Source organism: Sorex araneus, chromosome 3 (assembly GCF_027595985.1).
Source record: "Sorex araneus isolate mSorAra2 chromosome 3, mSorAra2.pri, whole genome shotgun sequence".
NCBI lineage: Eukaryota > Metazoa > Chordata > Mammalia > Eulipotyphla > Soricidae > Sorex > Sorex araneus.
In genome coordinates this window covers 99,822,348-99,842,069 of record NC_073304.1, presented here as the reverse complement: position 1 = coordinate 99,842,069, position 19,722 = coordinate 99,822,348, and the positions used below count along the sequence as shown (strand labels likewise).

The window sequence follows — 19,722 nt, the reverse complement described above, 5'->3', positions numbered from 1 at the left end:
ACTCCAAATGTATAATCATGGTAGTTAGAGAATTCTACTAGAATAGCAAGTATTTCACAGTTACATTTTTAAATATTTTTATTGATTGAGGATTTGTGATTCACAGTGTTGTTAATTTCCTGTGTACGTAATTCCAGCACCACAGCCTTCACCAGTGAACCCACCTCCCTCTGCCAAGGATCTCCAACGCCCCTCCTTTTCTTTTTTTTTTTCTTTTTGGGTCACACCCGGCGATGCACAGGGGTTACTCCTGGCTCTGCACTCAGTAATTACCCCAGGCCATGCTCAGGGGACCATATGGGATGCTGGGATTTGAACCCGGGTCAGCCGGGTTCAAGGCAAACGCCCTACCCGCTGTGCAATCTCTCCAGCCCCCCCCCCCCCGCCCCTCCTTTTCAAGCCTCTTGTCACACAGTCAATTGTTGGGTCTGTTCTCTCACTGTGTTGCTCCCCTGCTGTGCATCTATAGATACCTTAGAAAAAAACCTTGGGGGCTGGAGCAATAGCACAATGGGCAGGCAGCCAACCTGGCACCCCACATGGCCTCCTGTGCCCACCAGGAGTGATCCCTGAGCCACAGAGCACTGCTAGGTGTGGCCAATAAAAACAAAAATTTAGGCACTGTGATTTATAGTACTGACAGTGATAAGTCTTCCTACATAAACATTCCAACATTGCACCTTCCAGCATGTCAGCTGCCCCAACCCTGTTTCCCTCCCCGCCCACCCTGCAGTGAGAAGCCTCCCACTATAGCCCCGCTCGAAGTTGCTGCTACATTTGGACATTTGTTGTTGTTTTTGTTTTTGTTTTTGTTTTTGGGTTACACCTGGCAATACACAGGGGTTACTCCTGGCTCTGCACTCAGGAATTACCCCTGGCCATGCTCAGGGGACCATATGGGATGCTGGGAATCGAACCTGGGTCAGCCGTGTGCAAGGCAAACGCCCTACCCACTGTGCTATCACTCCAGCCCCTGTTGTTTCTTTATGTACGAGATATCACTTAAAGATTGTGACATAAGGTGAGCTGGAAGCAGCTACGTGCATGGCAAGATGCAAGAGAAAAAAATACGAAAGACCAAGAGGCATATAAGAAATATTCAACTTCACTTAGCAATCAAAGAAATGAAATTCTAAAGTGAAAATCTGTTAAGATTGTAGATTAACAAAAGATGAAACAGAATAAAGGGTTCACAGGTTAGGAACCCCTGGGAAACGGCTGGGAGGAGAGGCCATCATGTCAGCACAAAGTATAAAATAGAGTGATCCCGTGGCCAGGCTGGCCACTGGTAGGTATTTATGACACAAGTGTATGGGTAAGAGTGTTTACTAGAGCTTTGTGATTAGAATAGGAACAAAAATCTGTAAATAAGTGTTTATTAGTAGAGGGCCAGTTAAAGGAATACTCTGCAGCATTAAATATATAATGGACATCTACTTCTGTTTTTACAAAACAGTGATATAGTTAAAAAATATACATATATGGGGGCTGGAGCGATAGCACAGCAGGTAGGGCATTTGCCTTGCATGCGGCCGACCCAGGTTCAATTCCCAGCATCCCATATGGTCCCCTGAGCACCGCCAGGAGCAATTCCTGAGTGCAGAGCCAGGAGTAACCCCTGTACATTGCCAGATGTGACCCAAAAAGCAAAAAATAATATATGTATACATATATATGAAACTTGGTATATGAAGACATTTATTTTATAGGTTGTATAAAAGTGCATATATTCTAACATCTACCAGAATATCTTGAGTATATACTAATATTCCTATATATTATAATATCTCCTTTTCATAGATGATGTGTTGGGAGGGTAATGATGATGAATTACTTTTATGCTTGAGGAAAAGGATTAAATGAATTGAAAAATGAAGAAAGGGGGATGGAGTGATAGTACAGCAGGGAGAGTATTTGCCTTGCACACGACTGACCCGGGTTTGATCTCTGGCATCCTGATAAGGTCCTCCAAGCACTGCCAGGAGTAATTTCTGAGTACAGAGCCAGGAGTTGCCCATGAGCACTGCCGGGTGTGACCCAAAAAGAAAAAAAGAAAAAGAAAAATGAAGAGAAGCAAGCAGTGGGTGGCAGTGTCTCTTGCTAAACATGGTATGCAATCACTGCTTAGCCATGCCAAGAATTTTCAGGTACTTCAATATGTAGTTTTGTTTGGCGACTATCTAAAAATTGAAATAGAAAATGAAGGAATTTTTGCCTGTAGGAACATACAAGATTTTGTTAGCTGTGGGTAAGATGTTTTAAGCTAGAGGTGGTATGTGTATTTACGAAATGAAAAGTAACATCACTCTGGGTTAGCATCTCTTTACAAAGGAGACTGGACAAAGGGCCACACTACATGCTCCCTGTCTGGACGTGTGTCAGTGGATGCCTCTGAGTTAGGCAGAATATGAGGATGAAAAAGAGGAAACTACTTCTGAAGTAACAGGCTTGCTGTTGTTACACTTTAGTTCTATTTTAGAACTATTAAGTCTGATGGAGTTGATTTTAAAATTGCCCCTCCCATTTTGCTCATTTGCCAAGGATAACTCATCAAGCAAATTTAAAGCAACATTTCCCTGAATGATATGTAGGAGTTTGGCCTCCAAAGGGCTTACTAACACATCAGCTTTTAGCATCTGCCTGGCCCACTCATCAGTCTTGCCTTTCGGATCTACCGGCTCAGTTACTTCTACCTGGTTCACTTTCTATCCTCGGGGTTAGAAGAAGTTGAGGAAAAGACTATGGCGAGTCTCTGCCACAGGCTTCCCCTTGAGCCGCTGCTGTCTGTCCTTCGGAGACTGAGGCTGCTCTTCCAGTCTAGTGACCTGGTCTTTGTGTTGAGCTTTTCCTTTTTTGTTGATGCCAGTTCCCTGAAGGAAATGAACTTTAGTATAAAGATCAGCTCCCTAAAGTGGGAGGGAACCATTTATTGGCTTTTCCATGTGAATATCCAGAGTTTTTCAAACTTCCCTTTGCCTACTGCCCCCCTTCTGGCAGCACTCAGTACTCAGCACTCCCTGGAAATTGACCTTCTTGATGAGAACAGAAAATGCCCCCGCTTCACACTGAAGGCTCCTAGGGAGGCACCCCCCACTCCCCGTCCTCCCCTTCCCTCACAGTGTGGCATGGCCCACTTTGGAAAACACTGCCCTTGTCTGTCCCTTTGCACCGCCAGGCTCACTAACCCCACATGACTACAAGTGCCATGACAAAGGGACACTGAGGACCCCTGTGCTCTGTCCTGTAGAACAAGAGTCGGATGTTCCGGGTACAGTTCGGTGGCGAGACGGGGGAGCAGGCCCTGGAACACTGTTGCAGCTGCGTGCAGCGCCTGGCACAGTACACAGCTGTCCAGGAGCCCGACAGGATGGGCTGCGCACTCCAGCTGAATCCCAGCCCCGGGGAGGACTGTGCACAGAGCGCCCCACTGCAGCTCCACGTAAGTAAGCCCAGCTGTGTGCATGGTCAGGGCAGGCGGGCCAGGTGATAAGACATCTCTGATGGCCGGAGACACTCTTGTTAATGGTGGTTAGAACCCTAGAAATTAGACTGGGAGAGTCCCTGCTGCATTCTGCCTGTCACTGTGGAACAGTGGTTTTCAAAAAGGGGTCCAAAAGCCCCTAAGGCCTTTCCACAAACCCCCCTGCCCAGATTACCATCGTGTGCAGGCCCTCAAGGGAACGTGTGGACGGACCAGGTGGCCTGGAATGCATATACAAGGCCATATGTAAGGCATGTGCTTCAGGGCCTCTATACTCCCATGGGCCCTGTTAGAATCATCCCCCCTTAACTTCTACTTGGATGTTTTTTGTACTTTTGACATAACACTAAAACTATCATTTTAGTCTACAGCCATACCACGCTGAACATGCCTGATCTTGGAAGCTAAGCAGGGTCAGGCCTGGTTAGTACTTGGATGGGAAAACTATCTTATAAAAGAAATCCTGGGCCTAGTTTTAAACGTTTTGTCTCATCAGCTGCTGCTCTGTTCTTGAATGCCCTCCCTGTAAGAGGATGGAGAGTTTACTGTCCAATACTTGAGTGCTCATGATCCTCTGACTGCGTTCCTCTGCACTGACCAGTAGAGATTCAGATTATAGGTTAGTCCACACAGTGCATGCGGTACAACTGGAACCGAATAGGATCCCAGGCATTGGGAACTAGATCCGGAATGCCTTAGAAGGGCAACACAGGTACATCAGGCTAACACCGGATCAGGCCACACAGTCATCTAGATACTAAAAAAGGCCAGTGGAGACTGATGGAGTAACAAATGCAGGCAAGTATTGTGGACCTTAGCAGGGAATGAAGGCTCCTGGTCTCTGACTGTCAGAGTTGGTCTGAAATTTCTAGGTAGAACTATCCCCAAGGTAGAGTATGTGAGAGAACCTTCGTGTTTCTTCTTGATTCCGTATTCGGAGACAATGGTACTTTGGTGTCTGGCCCAATATGCAGCCTGATGTATAAACACAGGCTTCAGAATTAAAACAAACCTAGGTTCACTTTGCGGTCCTGGGGCCCAGGGAGATAGCTCAAAGGGCTGAAGACATGTTCTCGATGAGCGAAGCCACAGGCTCTATCCCTGTGGTCCCCGAGCACTGCCAGGTCTCAGCAGCACCACGCCCACCCACTCAGTCACCTGGCCTGCACTGACCAATGATTGTTCAGAGTGGCTTCTGGGTCCCTGGGCATTGCTTGGGAGGGTCCCCGAAAGGTAAGAAGGAAAAATAAATCCTGGCCTTGGTTGCATGATCTCGGGCAGGTTATTAAATTTCATTCATGAAGCAGTGAGATGGAAATATTACCAAGTTTCCAATACAGTGTCTGGTGAATTCAGGAATGTTCCCACTATTGTTACTGTGACGCAATTGCTCCTTCTTTTTAAAAAAAAATTTTATTTTATTGAATCACCTTGAAAAAAGTTAACAAAGCTTTCAGCCTTAAGTCTCAATCATATAATGATCAAACCCCCATCCCTTCACCAGTGCACATGTTCCACCACCAAGAACCCCAATATAACCCCCTCCCACGCCCACCCCCCCACCTGAGTGGCTAATGATCTTCACTTTATTCTCTCTATACTTTGAATACATTTAATATTTCAACAGAGAACTCACTATTATTATTTGGAATTTACCCCCAACAATCAAACCTGCTGAAAAGGCATCATTTGATAATTTGTTTTCCATTGCTGAGAATGAAGCTTATATGAGCTCATGCGGACGCTGTTGCGGCCGCACAGTTTTGGATTTCTGATATTTTAGCTCAGTTCACAGTCTAGATGCATTTCTATAAGAAGCTGCTGGGTGCCAAAATGGGTTAGGAGACCTCCCGGATCATAGTCTTTAAGGAAGGGCTGTTTCGTGCGCGGCTGCTCCGGATCTCATCTGGGCGGATAGTGGAGAGCGTGCCGGTAACACCCCCATCCCATGATCTCCTGCAGACCACGTCACTGCAAACTCATACCTCTGGGTTGTGAATTCTAGAAGATGGCGGACGCCACGTGGGCGCTGCTGCCGCCTCTGCCATCTCCTCCACAGAAAGAAAGGGTCGAGAGAACATCCTTTCCCCTCCCCGGGCAGCATGGGGTTGTAGCTCAGTTCAATTTAGATGCATTTCTGTAAGAAGCCGCTGGGTGCCAAAATCGCCATTGCTCCTTTTTCATCTCTCCCCGTACTGGCTGTTTCCAGCCTCACTGGTGCGAGTATCTCTCATTTTGATTTGCTGATAACAAGTGACAGTGAGCCTTTCTACTAGCCATCCACATATCTTCTTCAGGAAACTTTCTGTCCATCTCCTCCCATTTTTGGTGTGATTGTTTTTGTTATTGGGCTCTAAGCTTTTTATATCTCAGAATTAACCCTTTACCAGATGATGCACAAGAATTTTCTTCTGTTTAGTGGGTGTCTTATTTTAACCCGAGTTTCTTTCAGCATGCCAAACTTTTTTTAAGTTTGGTGACCCCCCACACTTGTTTTTATTTTCTGCTACCAAGGTCACTTTGTTGAAGACATCTTTTGAAGTCCACATTTTGTTTGTTTGGTTTTGAGGCCACATCAGGCAAAATGGGGGTTATTCCTGGGTCTGCACTCAGGAATCACACCTGGCAGTGCTCAGGGGAATGTATGTGACCCAGGATCAAACTTGGGTCAGCCAAGTGCAAGGCAAACTCCCTACCTGCTGCACAACTGCTCTGCCCCCCACATTCTGGGGAGTTCTGCCTGTTTTCCTCAGTGTAGTTTAAGGATTCTTGTCTAATCTTAAGGTCTTTACTTTGGATTAATTTTTGTGAATGGTGTGCCATAAAGATTCTGTTATGCCCCCACCCCCTTTTCCCTTGGGGGAAAAGGACAAGTGCCTAACCCACTTTCCCAGCACCGTCTGTTAAAGAGGCTTTCCTTGCTCCACTTCACGCACTTAGTGACTCTGTCATATATTGTCCATAAACCTGAGGACTTATCTTTGGGATCTCAATTCTGTTCCATCAATCTGTTGAGTTTTATCTTTTTGCCAGTACCACACGGTTTTGGTTACTATAGCCTTTATAGTATAATTTAAACTCAGAAAATGCAATACCTCCTGTTTATTTTTTCTCAGAATTACTTTTGGTTGGTTATTTGGGAAAATTTATGATTCCATACAAATTTTAGTCGCTTTTTAAATCCTGGAAGAATTTCTTCAGAATTTTTTATGGACATTTATTGACTCTATAATGCTTTAGGCAGAAGTCATTTGACAATAATCTTTTTTTGGGGGGGGTATTGGGGAGGGGTGGGACCATGCCCAGTGGTGCTCAGGGATCCCTCCTGGAGGGACCATATGGGGTACTGAGAATCAAAGCTAGGTTGGAGGCTCCTGGAGGCTGGTGACCTACCCACTGTACTATTATTGCTCCAGCCCCATGACATTAATTCTTCTAATCCATGAACATGGAATCTTTCCATTTCTTCTATTTCTTCAGCAGTGACTTACAGTATTCAATGTATAAGTATGGCAAGCCTTTAAAGTTAATGTTTTTGGACATATTTTAAATGGGGCTGTCTTTTATTTATTTTATTTTTCTAGTTCATTATTTACATACAGAAACACAACTGATTCTTGTTTTGATGTTGTAGGCTGCTACTTTGTAGTACTGTTTTTTTTGTTGTGTGGTTTTTTTTTTTTCTTTTGCTTTTTGGGTCACACCCAGCGATGCTCAGGGGTTACTCCTTGCGGTACTCAGGGGACCATATGTGATGCTGGGAATCACACCTGAGTCGACCACGTGCAAGACAAATGCCCTACCACTGTGCTATTGCTCCAGCCCCCTGGTTTTCTTTTTTTAAACTGATTCACCGTGAGATAGTTACAAAGCTTTCATGTTTGAGTTTCAGTCATACAATGATCGAACACCCATCCCTCCAGTGCACATTTCCCATCACCAATGTCCCCAGTATCCCCCCCCCATTTCAACGCTCCTGCTGCTTCATGGCAATTTCCCCCATACTCTCTACTTTGGAGCATTATGGTTTGCAATATAGATGCTCAGAGGCTATCACGTTTGGTCCTTTATCTACTTTCAGCACACATCTCCCCTCCCGAGCAATCCCTCCATCGTCTTAGTGATCCCTTCTCTATCCCAGCTGCCCTCTCCCCCAGCTCATGAGGCAGGCTTCCAACCACGGAGCAATCTTCCTGGCCCTTGTGTCTACTGTCCTTGGGTGTCGGTCTCATGTTATTTTATATTCCACATGTGAGTGCAGTCCTTCTATGTCTGTCCCTCTCTTTCTGACTCATTTCACTTAGCATGATACTCTCCATGACCATCCACTTATAAGCAAATTTCATGACTTCATCTTTTCTAGCAGCTGCATAGTATTCCATTGTGTAGATATGTACATAAGTTTCTTTAACCAGTCGTCTGTTCTTGGATACTTGGATTGTTTCCAGATCCTGGCTATTGTGAACAGTGCTGCAATAAACATACAGATGCCAATATCATTTCTACTGTGCTTTTTGCACCCTCGGGATATATTCCCGGAAGTGGTATTGTGGGGTCATATGGAAGCTCAATTTCTAGGTTTTTGGATTTTTTTTTTTTTTTTGCTCTTTATGGTCACACCAGGAGATGCACAGGGGTTACTCCTGGCTCTGCACTCAGGAATCACCCCTGGCGGTGCTCAAGGTACCATATGGGATGCTGGGAATCGAACCCGTGTTGGCCGCGTGCAAGGCAAACGCCCTACCCTCTGTGCTATTGCTCTAGCCCTCAATTTCCAGTTTTTGAAGGAATGCCCATATTGTTTTCCAAAATGGCTGGACCAGTTGGCATTTACACCAACAATAAGAAAAGAGCCCCTTTCTCCCCACTGATTGTTCAACCAGCCAGCACTGGTTGTTCTTGTTCTTTTTGATGTGTGCCAAATACTGGTTTTCTATGTGTGTTACTATGGCCTCTGCAAATAGTGATAGTTTAACGTTTTTTGTGTTTTTTTTGCTTTTTGGGTCACACCCAGCAATGCTCAAGGGTTACTCCTGGCTTTGCACTCAGGAATTGCTCCTGGCAGTGCTTGGGGAACCATATGGGATGCCAGGGATCGAACCGTCGGTCGCATCGGTCGCGTGCAAGGTAAATGCCCTACCCGCTGTGCTATTGCTCTGGCCCCAGTTTAACATTTTTTCAAATGTAGATGGCTTTCTTTTCTTCTCTATAGATGAGGATTTCTTTTTCTCACCTGGCTGCTGTAATTAGAACTTCCAAAACACAGTAAAAGTGGGTATCCTTGCTTTATGCCCAATCTGAGGGAAAGCTTTCAGTTTTGTGCCAATAAGTATGATATTGGATGTGTTTGTTGTAAATGACCAGATTTTTCTATCCCTATTGTTTTTTTTAAAAATCATGAATGTTCAGTCTTGTCAAAAGCTGTGTCTATCATCTTTATTCTTCCTATTGTTGCATGATGTTACATTAATTGGTTGGCATATATCAGATTATTCTTGCATCCCTAGAATGAATCCCACTTGTTAATGGCGCATATTTCTGATATATTGTTGGACTTGTTTTGCTAAGATTTTGTTGAAGATACTTTACTGTCAGTGTTCATCAGGTATATCATTAACTGTAATTTTTTTTTCAGTAATTCTTTGGCCTACTTTTGGTATTAGGATTATGCTAATAAGTTATTACCATAAAAGCAGTTAGAAAGAATTCCTGCTTCACTATTTTGGAAGCCCTTGAGGTAGTCTTTGAAGGTTTGATAGAACTCACAAGTGAACCTATCTGGACCAGGGCTTTTGTTCTTGGGGAGGTTTAATTCCTTATTATGTTACTGATTTGTCCAGAGTTTCTACTTTTTTAATTAGTGGATCACCATGAGGTACAGTTACAGATTTACATATTTTCATGTTTGTGTTTTGGTCATACAATGCTCGAGAACCCATGCCTCCACCAGTGTCCATTCTCCACCACCGATGATCCCAGTATTCTTCCCAGCCCCCAACCCCATCCCCCCCACTCCACCCAGCTTCTGTGGCATGGCATTCCCTTTTGTTCTCTCCTTTTGTGTGTTACTGTTTGCAGTAAGGGTATTGAGTGGCCATCATGTTCAATTTGTAGCCTACTTTCAGCGCGCATCTCCCATCCCGAGCGGGTCCTCCAACCACACTTTACTTGTTGTTCCCTTTTCTATCTGAGCTGCCTTTTCCCCCAGCATGTGAGGCCAGCTTCTAAGTCATGGAGCAAACCTCCTGGTACTTATCTCTACTATTCTTGGGTGTTAGTCTCCTATTCTGTTATATTCCACAGATGAGCACGATCTATGTGTCTCTCTCTCATTTCACTTAGCATACTTTCCATGTTGATCCATTTATTTGCAAATTTCATGACTTCATCTTTTCTAACAGCTGCATAGTATTCTATTGTGTAGATGTACCAAAGTTTCTTTAACCAGTCATCTGTTCTCGGACACTCTTTTTTTCCCAGATTCTGGCTATTCTACTTCTTAATTCAATCATGGGAGGCTGAATGATTCTAAGAATACATTCACTCAGGTTCTCCAGCTTACTGGCATGGAGTTGTTTGTAGTAATCTTTTCTTATTAATATCTGATTAAAATTTCTGAGGAATATGTTGTCATTTCTCCCCTTTCCTCCCTGGTCCAATTTTTGTTTTCTTCATGAGTCTAGCTAAGGGTTTGTCAGTCTAGTTTATTCTTTAAAAACAAACATAAAACTAGCTCCTGGTTTCACTGACCCTTTTGAGTATTCAATTTTATGTCAATGATTCTGCTGTTCTTATTTCCTTCTTTCTACTTGCACTATTTATTGTTAGCATTTACTGAGCGCCTCAAACTGTAAGGTTAAGTTATGGATTTGAGCTTTTTGATCTTTCCTGATAAAAACTTCCCCTTAGCACTGCTTTTGCTGTATCACATAGGTTCTGATAGTTTGTCTTTGTTCTCGTTTCAAGAAATTTCTCCCCCTTCATTTTCCTCTTTGACCCAATACTTAACAGTATATTAGAGTTTTCCCCAGATTGTAACTAATTTCTATTTTCATGGTATGTCGGAAAAGGTATTTCATGTGCTTTCTTTTCATGACCTTATGGACACCTGAACTGTGTCCAGCATGTGCACAACATAGAGAATGTTCCCTGTGTGCTGCAGACAAAGGTGTATTCAGGGACTGGGTGGTAAAGTCCTATATGTGTCTATTGGTCCAGGTCTTCCGATTCTTCATTTAGGGCCAGAGTAATAGGAGGCAGGGTGTTTACCTTGCACACAGCCCACCCAGTGTGCATCCCATATGGTCCCCCAAGCACTGCTAGGTGTAATTCCTGAGTGTAGACCCCGAAGTAACCCCGAACCATCATCAGATGTGGCCCAAGCCCACTGCATCCTCCCCCCACCAAAGAAAAAACAACAATCAATTCTTTGTTTAGAATTGTTTATTAACATTCTGCCTGGTTGATCTGTCCAGTGACAAGAGTGGGGGATTAAAATTTCCCACTACTTTGTGCTGTTGCTGCATCTCCTCAGACAGCTCTGTGAACTTTGGTGCCCCTTCACTATGTACGTTGGCAAGAGTTAAGTCTCTCAATCTATTGAACATGTAAGTGGCCATCCTTCTCTTATTACTTGCAATGCTTTAGATCTGGACTGGAGCCGTAGCACAGCGGGTAAGGCGTTTACCTTGCACTCGGCCAAACTGGGTTCGATTCCTCCGTCTCTCTCAGAAAGCCCGGCAAGCTACGTAGAGTATCCCGCCTGCACGGCAGAGCCTGGCAAGCTACCCGTGGGGTATTTGATATGCCAAAAACAATAACAAGTCTCACAATGGAGACGTTACTGGTGCCCGATTGAGCATATAGATGAGCAACTGGACAACAGTGCTACAGTGCTTTAGATCTAAGTATACTGTCCCTGCCTTTTTCAATCTACCTTAGCATTTAGGACTATTTCCCAACCTTTCCTGTCTCTGTCATGCAAGTTCCAGTGTGTCCCATGTAGGCAGCAGAAAGTTTATCTTTTGTTTCCTGATACATTAGACACACTGTACCTTTTGATAGGAGTTCAGTACATTGACATTTAAAGAAATTACTGGTATCAAGGACTTTGTTGCCATGTTTCTGAGGATTTTTGTTGTTTTCACCATCTAGTATTCTTTTTTTTTTTTTCTTTTTGGGTCACACCCAGCGATGCTCAGGGGTTATTCCTGGCTTTGCACTCAGGAATTGCTCCTGGCAGTGCTTGGGGGACCATATGGGATGCCGGGGATCGAACCCGGGTCGGCCGCGTGCAAGGCAAACGCCCTACCCGCTGTGCTATCGCTCCGGCCCCACCATCTAGTATTCTTAAGAATCTAACTTACAGGCTGGAGCAATAGCACAGTGGGTAGGGCATTTGCCTTGCACGCGGCCGACCCAGGGTCAATTCCCAGCATCCCATATGATCCCCTGAGCACACCACCAGGAGTAATTCCTAAGTGCAGAGCCAGGAGTAACCCCTGAGCACCGCCAGGTGTGACCCAAAAATTAAAAAAAATAAAAATAAAAGAATCTAACTTACATGCAACGATGTCTTCAGCTATTTTTCAAATGATTTTTTATCACTTAAATCTGAGTGATAACCTCACAAAGTAGATTCTTGGTTGCATACTGTCACTCAGTACTTTGTATCATTCCATTTTCTTCATACTTACAGAAAAACCTGATGTGAATTTTACATTGTTCCCCTGGTAACTGAGGCTCTGCTTTCCTGCCACTTATATCTGACTCTCTCCCCCTCCCTCATTCTTGCTATATCTTTAGTTTTGGGGCTTCACCCAGAGTTGCTCATTTCTTTCTGGCTCTGTACTCAAGGATCATTCCAGAGGGATTCAGGGTACTGTATGTGGTGCCAGGGATCATGCCTGGATTTGCTACATACATGTCAAATGCCTTAAGCCCTGAGCCATCTCTTCAGCTCCTGCCATTGTGACCAGTGTCTTGCTGGTATTGCTTTTGTTTGGTGTTCTTAGTCTTCTGGAAAAACACATGCCTCCCTAAGACTGGAGTGGTTCTCAACTATTTACCTCTCCCTCCAGCCATTCTTCCCCTCCCTTTCCTCTCTGGTATTCCTATAATCTGTTTCTTTTCCTATTGGCCACTAAATATCTTAGGATTTCTTCACCTTTTAAAAATCCATTTTCTCTTATCTTTTGCTCAATGATTGCAAGTACTTTCTTTGAGGTCACTCAATTTTCAGTTCTTTCCCTCCTGCATCTGAATTTTGTTACTGTATTATTCAGCTTCTTCAACTGTATGAATTCTTTCATTTTTTCCCCATCAATCTTTCCTCAGCTTTAATGAATTTCTCTTCTATTGACTTCCTCAGCTCAATGAACACTGAGCAGATTATTGCTCCAGTGTCCTCCTCAGGCAATACTGAAAATTCTAGTATCCTTGAGGACTTTCCCTGACTTCTGTCACCATCAGCTGATGCGGCTAAATACCATTTCCCCTCCCCCATTATTTACTGTACTTTATGGGGAGTCAGGGGTGGAGCCCCAAGTCCCAGGGGTTCTGAGCAGTGATCCCAGTTCCCTCAGGCTGGGGCCTGTCACGCCACGGATTCCGGGCTGCCATGGATGTCCTGGATTTCTTAAATGCTTGCAAGATCATCCGCTGCAGCATTAGAGGCACGGAGCCTGGGCTCTAGACCAAGGTTCGGGTTCGCAGTTGTTGGGGTTTGGTAGATGATGTGGCATCACGGTGCAGCTGACACGAGCAGTTATTGGAGCCTTGAGTAAGCTGCCCAGTGCTACAGGGGGTGTTGTACCTGCCAGTACTTGTCCCGGGAGTGACTGCTCTGAAGCACAGGGCTCACCCCCAGGGTGTCAGCAACTCACTGCACCCTTGTGGTGAGCGGGCCTTCAGCATATAGCCTGAGGTCAAACATTCACATAAACAGGTTGAGAAAGCCATTTTACAAGAACCAGAGGACTGGGACATTTTTACAAGAGCAGGATGGTTAGCCAACAGGAACAGATAGGTCAGCCTTCTGGATATCTACTGTTATCTCCCCTCGTTGCCCCGGGTGCCATTAGTTACTTCTAGTTTTACCTTAGGGCCATGACGCAAGTAGATTGAAGCCTAAGCATACATAAGCGCTGTGGAGTTACAATAAAATATTCTTCTTTTGCTTTCGCTCATCTCTGTATGTGTGTGTGTGTGTGTGTGTGTGTGTGTGTTTGTCTCCCCTCTCCCTATCACTCTGGCACCCTCTCCTCGTAAACCCCGTTATCCAGTTCCACAGGACGGGACACACCGAGTTGGTGCAGCGTGCTGCCGGCTCCTGTCTCGGATGGTGGATACAGCACAAAAATGAACCTTTCTGCGGTCTCTGAGCTAGGGGTCCTCTCATTTAACATGGCGACTGAGTCTGGAGCTTCCTTTAGTTCTAAGCTGGCCACTGCTACAAGCCTACTGGACTGCCTGGTCGTGGCAGAGACGGCCTGTGAGGGCGGAACTGAGGCAGAGGCCCTGCCTACCTTTGGCCAGGTGTGGCTAGCACCACCTGCTGGCTTTTGAAGTGCTAAGGCTGATTCATGAGATCAGTACAAAAATGAGATCTGGAGAAGCCTAACTGCCCAGCAGGAATCTATCCAGTGGGTGTGCCCAGCTGGGCACTCCAGCCCCTTCCCCATGGCTCACGTTCTCTAACTCCTTCACACTCAGCTCCTCCAACCCTAGGCAGGTGTTCTCTGTCCAGCCCCAGCTAGTGAGCCCTTTTCTCTTTCAGCCCCTGCTGCTTCCTGCCCGGCAGCCAGGGACACACACTCCGCTCTGAATGTCCACCTGCCTTCTACAGCGCGTCTGCCTAGGAGGCCCCTGTGGGACACTGTGCTGTTATTTTTAGTGTTTGTGTTGATGCCACCTAAGTACTCCCAGAACTGGGCCATTCCACGGTCCCAGCCCCGCCTGCAGGGCCTCAGGTTTAAGCTATTATCTCAACTGCACCAACTCTACCAGCACAGTTTTAGCACAGGCCCTGCCACACTGGCAGGGATTCCGCCACCTTTGACTGAGTGCATTTCTACTTAACGGCGAGGGCACTATGCTTCTGTTGAGCCTAACTGCAAGGCGGTCTCTCTGCAGCCACCTGGGGCTCCAGAGCAGCCAAGTGGAGCAGTCAGCACGAAGCCTCCAGAAGGAAGAACCTCCGTGACCTGGTTAGCTCAGGTAAAGCCTATTTCCATGCTTTGCTTTGTCATGAAAGCAGTGATCTTGAAGAATGTGCCCTTCAGAGGCTGGAGATAGTACAGCAGGCAGTGCTTCACACACAGCCGACCCGATCCCAGGCATCCCATATGGTCTCCTGGGCATTACCAGGTGTGGACCCAAATCCAAAAAACAAAATTAAAAAGGGCCCTTCAGTTCACTCCCTTCTAGAGTAGTATGAATGTTAAATACAAGCATTTGTAAACCCTTTTCTGACCCTGCCCCCCTGGGGACCTTGCTTTGGCCCGTCTGAAAAATGCTAGTGTAGAAGGTGGCAAAGACAAACCATCTTCATCTATCCCGTTGGAACTAGGCAGATAGGTACACACTGAACCATCCTCTTGCATATTCCATTCATAGTGGTATGCAATTCAAATATTTCATAAATTTAAAATCCATTAATAACAAAATCTTAAAGTTATGCAGCCCACAATGTAAGAAACTGGGGTCTGAAGCAAGTGTGGGAACATCTAACTTGCAGGTCATGTAAGACCCATGAAACTCTGTGGCATGGTTCTGGAATATGATGGGACAGACACAGGTACTTTCCATCAGGTGCTGAAGTCCATCTGCCTCTTGTGTGTGGCCGGTGAGTGTTATAGCCAGATGACCCTTGGCAGAAAAAGGCTCCATCTGGTTTAAAACATTGGTTTCAGGGGCTGGAGCGATAGCACAGCTATCAGGTAGGGCATTTGCCTTGGACGCGGCTGACCCGGGTTCAATTTCCAGCAACCCATATGGTCCCCTGAGCACCGCCAAGGGTGATTCCTGAGTGCAGAGCCAGGAGTGACCCAAAAAGCAAAAAAAAAAAAAAAAAGAATGGAAAAAAAATAAATAAAACACTGGTTTCAGTCTTCTTACATGTGTGGGGCATGCGTTAGAAACCACTATCCTTTAAATGTGCGAGATGAAGCCTCAACCACGTTCCCGAAAAGAGGAGTACAAGAAAGAGTTTCAGCTTAATGTTGGGAATGAAATTTGGGGACTATATTAAGACAGTATCAATCTGAATCTGGAGACAGGCCAACTCCAGGTCCTGTTGGGACCAGTCTTCAGAGCGCAGCTGAGAGAACCAGGGGGTGCCGGTTATCACACTCACCTGAGTCCCTCTCCCCTTGCAATTGGCTACAACCAAAGAATCATGCAACAGCCCTTCCTTCAATCACATGTTCACTTGATGTCTGTGGGGTATCTGTGAGGACTGTCTCCTCCCCACTGCCTTTCCGATGAATTTCACATGGAATTCAACCAGTCAGGAGGATTTCTCCATCTGGCTTACCACCAAAATGAAGTGAACATAAATATAGACTAAAAACAAAGAGGCAAGAAAAGGAACTCATATCCATTTTATGACCTACCAATTAGGATAAACTCAAAAGCTTACTGTCCTGCAGCAGGGACAACTTCCTGCCCATGGTGCACCTAACATTTTTAATGAGGTCGGAGGTCAACTGACTCAGTCTCTGGAGCCACAAAAAAGCCAGAGCAGGTTGGGGATTGGGGTATGTCCTTACTTAAGAATCTAAGAACTGTGTTCAAACAAGAAACTACCAGTCTGAAAGTTCAGGCATGCTACTTACTTGCTCTCATCTCTTAGGAACCCAAGTTCATTAAAAAAAAATTTACTTCTTGAGGCTGGAGCGATAGTATAGCAGGTAGGGCATTTGCCTTGCATGCGAAAGACCCGGGTTCGATTCCGGCATCCCATATGGTTCCCCCAAAACCGCCAATAATAACCTCTGAGCATCGCTGGGTGTGACCCAAAAAGAAAATAATAATTTACTACTTTTGGTTTGGGCCACACCCAGCAGTGCTTGGGGGACCATATGGGATGACAGAGATTCAACCTGGCTCAACCATGTTCAAGGCAAAGGCCCTACCCTCTGTACTATCACTCTAGCCCCTGATAAAAGTTTTTGGAAAGCAACAATATATCAAATTCAGCGAGAACTTCTAAGTACACAATTACACAAAGATGTTCTTCAGTTTTCAGAGTCAACCAAATATGAAAGGTAAACGTTCACTAATAGACACTGAGCAGTTATAGTATACCCAGAGAAGGGATAAAACCAGTTAAAATGATGTAGATATCCCTTGTACAGTTTGATTTTTGTATCAGGTACAAAGAAGTTTTGAAAGAGACACACTTACTTTTTAACAGGGACTCTCACTGGAGAACAGGGCTTCATTTTGCTTCCACTGTCTATACCTTTAGGTAGAATCTGAAAAGCTGGCTGGAATTTAGAAAAGTAGAATTCAATTATCGAGAAAGTTTGGTTGTATACAAATGTACTGAGTCATATAATCTGCAGAAAGGGCGTAAAGCAACCTCTGTTCTCAACATGGCGTGGATTCTATTAGGTAGTAAGACAGCGAGTCAAGTGACGACGACAGGCGCAAAGCAGGAGTCTGCGCCGGGTATGCCAGGAGGCCCCAAGTGTCCAGCACACAGACTTCTAAACACCAAATACCGGCAACTTAACTGGCCACTCAATGCAGAAGACCTCGATCACTATGTTAAAAAACCGCTTGTGATTTTATTTACAAATGTTCTGGAAAAGCTGTGAATGTAATGTGTGGCGAACAGTTAAGAGGCTGTTAGGGTTTAGAGTCTGAAAACCAAGGTACAGCGATAGTACAAGTAAATGTTCTGGGGAATGACAGGAATGCTCATTTAAGATCCTGATCGTGGTATGACAACACATGATGGAGCACAAAGGCAAGTGGGACTTCACTGTGTCTGTTCAACTGTGACCTCTGAATATAATGAAGAATCCAGTTCCCACATGCTGCACTGCTCAGGTCACCCATGATGGCAGAAGTGACCAGACCAGAGGAGCTCCCACACTGGTGTGTTGGGTAAAGCAGGCTCTTGCCCTGACACATTGTCTCACTTCCTTTGTGTATTCAAAATGTAATTAACATATTTTATTGGGGTGTTGTGCTCTCCTGAGCTTGCCTATGTTCTGCCTTTCTCTAAAAAACTACTCTCCTCCAACCCCCAGTCACTCCTGGCTTCGGAAGCGCTCCCCACCACATGCGGACAGTCTGCATGGAAGGTTGCAGACATAGGACCCTTTCTACGCTTGTGCCTCATGGATCAGAATTTCCCAGCATTTGTGGAAGAGGTAGAAAAGGAACTAAAGAAGCTAACGGGGTTAAAAAATTAACATCCTAAAAAAAACTTCTTTCTAAGAATGGGTACTAGACTATAAAAATAAAGAGCATTATTCCAAACACCTTTTATCAATGTTTTATTTTTAAAAACAGGTTAGTCCACTTTTTTATACATCATTGCACTTCAACAATTACACAAAACACAAATACATGCATCTATGGTTACGCACCGCGTGAGAACGCTGCTGGGTGAGAAGATCTACACAACCATTTACTAAATCAATGTGAAAAAATACAGTACCAACCCCAAAGTATAGCTAGTTGCATAGAATACCATGCTATAACATTTCAAGGTCATTGAAAACAATATGGTAAAATTATAAAAGTTTGCCTTAATTGAATGTACAATATGGTTCAACACATCAGTGCAAAGGATTGAAGAATTTACATAATCACTTAAAGCAATCATACATATATACTGCACTTTATTATATCCGCTCAGTGAACTGTTCCAGCTTCTTAGCAAAATCGGAGGTTAAGCCCTTAAAATTATAGATTTCAGTTTATATTACTCATCTTTATGTACCAGAACTGCACAATTTCCTCATCTGACAACATACATAAGGAACAAATATCAGCAGCTTAAAAATGAAACAAGCATTTATTTTATTTTGGATTTCTCCCACCCCCAAAAATATAAATATATATATATATATATTTATATACTGTATATATCTGTAGGTTTCGCTGTACTTTACAAAAATGTATCACTAGATGGCAGCAGTGCATTTTAGAACTTTGCCAATTTAACAGCTGCATTAAGTAAAAAATGGCGCATGCATGTGTGGACCCTCAGAGGACCTTTTCACTTCTATTTAAATATTTTAACAAAGGAAGAGGGAAAAAAGCAACATTCACAGCACATCAAGCCCAAAATAGTTTACACCTTCTACACTGAAGCATTGTTGAAAATGTACCTGGCTAGGTCACCCTTGCAGGAGAGGCTAAAATAAGGCATGCTTTAGACAGTCACTGTCGTGTTGTCACTTGAAAGGGGAGAGAACCAAAGAGGTCCAAGCAGAAAATTTAGCAGGTCATGGTGCCGGCTTCAGGAACCTAAAGACCTGGAAAGAAAAAGTGTTTGGAAGTTAAACGGGAACATAGGCTGCCATCCAGTGCACACAGGGCTACACGTCAGAACAGACTTTGGGCCAAACAGCACGCTCAGGGGTTGGGGGTGATGTTCCAATCTCCACGTGTCAGGCCACCACTCTTGCCTCTGCAATAACCCACCTAAAAGGTGACATTTTTTACATCTTATGAAAGATGTTAAGTAACAAGTATGTATTTGGGAACATCATATATAAAGTGAAATGGCAATTATGTAAACACGTGAACCAATGCAGATGGAAAATGTTCCTTTCCAGCATCCAACTCGCTACTTTCGTATCAGCTGCTAGGAAATAAAGGCAGCTTTCACAACAGAGCGCTAGTGAAGCACAAGTTCCACAGATGAAACCCATTAAGTATAATTTCTCCATTTCCAAAGGCCATACTTACATTATAAGCAGTACTTAATTTGTGTTTCTCTGGCGCAAGTTTTTGTCTTTGTGATTGTTGGTAGAGTTGGTTTTCCTTTGGAGGAAAGATTGCATCAAAAGAGTTATACAGAGTTCAACTCAAGGTCAACTTTGAAAGTCTAACACACATGGAAATACAGGGGTTCTTTCACTGCCATCCCTGGTGGAGGAGAATTTTATTGCACAATTTAGGCCATAAAATAGGCCATAAAAATATTCCTGTATAAAGTGCCTACACACCTCAATTAGCAGAGCTCTGACTCCCAAAAGCGAGATGATGTACTGGTA

The 19,722-nt window shown here is 44.4% G+C and overlaps 2 protein-coding genes across 5 annotated transcripts in view; one reads left to right on the top strand and one right to left on the bottom strand.

The window, feature by feature from the left end:
- REC114 (REC114 meiotic recombination protein) overlaps window positions 1-18,556 on the top strand; it is an 84,113-nt gene extending 65,557 nt beyond the window's left edge. For all 3 annotated transcript variants that reach the window (XM_004611833.2, XM_055132772.1, XM_055132773.1), the window contains exons 4-6: window positions 3,248-3,439; window positions 14,615-14,698; window positions 17,743-18,556. In XM_004611833.2, the coding sequence (XP_004611890.1) occupies window positions 3,248-3,439; window positions 14,615-14,698; window positions 17,743-17,907 (441 nt within the window). In that variant the 3' untranslated portion in view covers window positions 17,908-18,556. The remainder of the gene's footprint in view (window positions 1-3,247; window positions 3,440-14,614; window positions 14,699-17,742) is intronic.
- NPTN (neuroplastin) overlaps window positions 17,975-19,722 on the bottom strand; it is a 62,006-nt gene continuing 60,258 nt past the window's right edge. For both annotated transcript variants that reach the window (XM_055132771.1, XM_055132770.1), the window contains exons 8-9: window positions 19,415-19,489; window positions 17,975-18,978 (exon numbers count right to left, since the gene is read on the bottom strand). In XM_055132771.1, coding sequence (XP_054988746.1) covers window positions 19,429-19,489 — 61 coding nt within the window. In that variant the 3' untranslated portion in view covers window positions 17,975-18,978; window positions 19,415-19,428. The remainder of the gene's footprint in view (window positions 18,979-19,414; window positions 19,490-19,722) is intronic.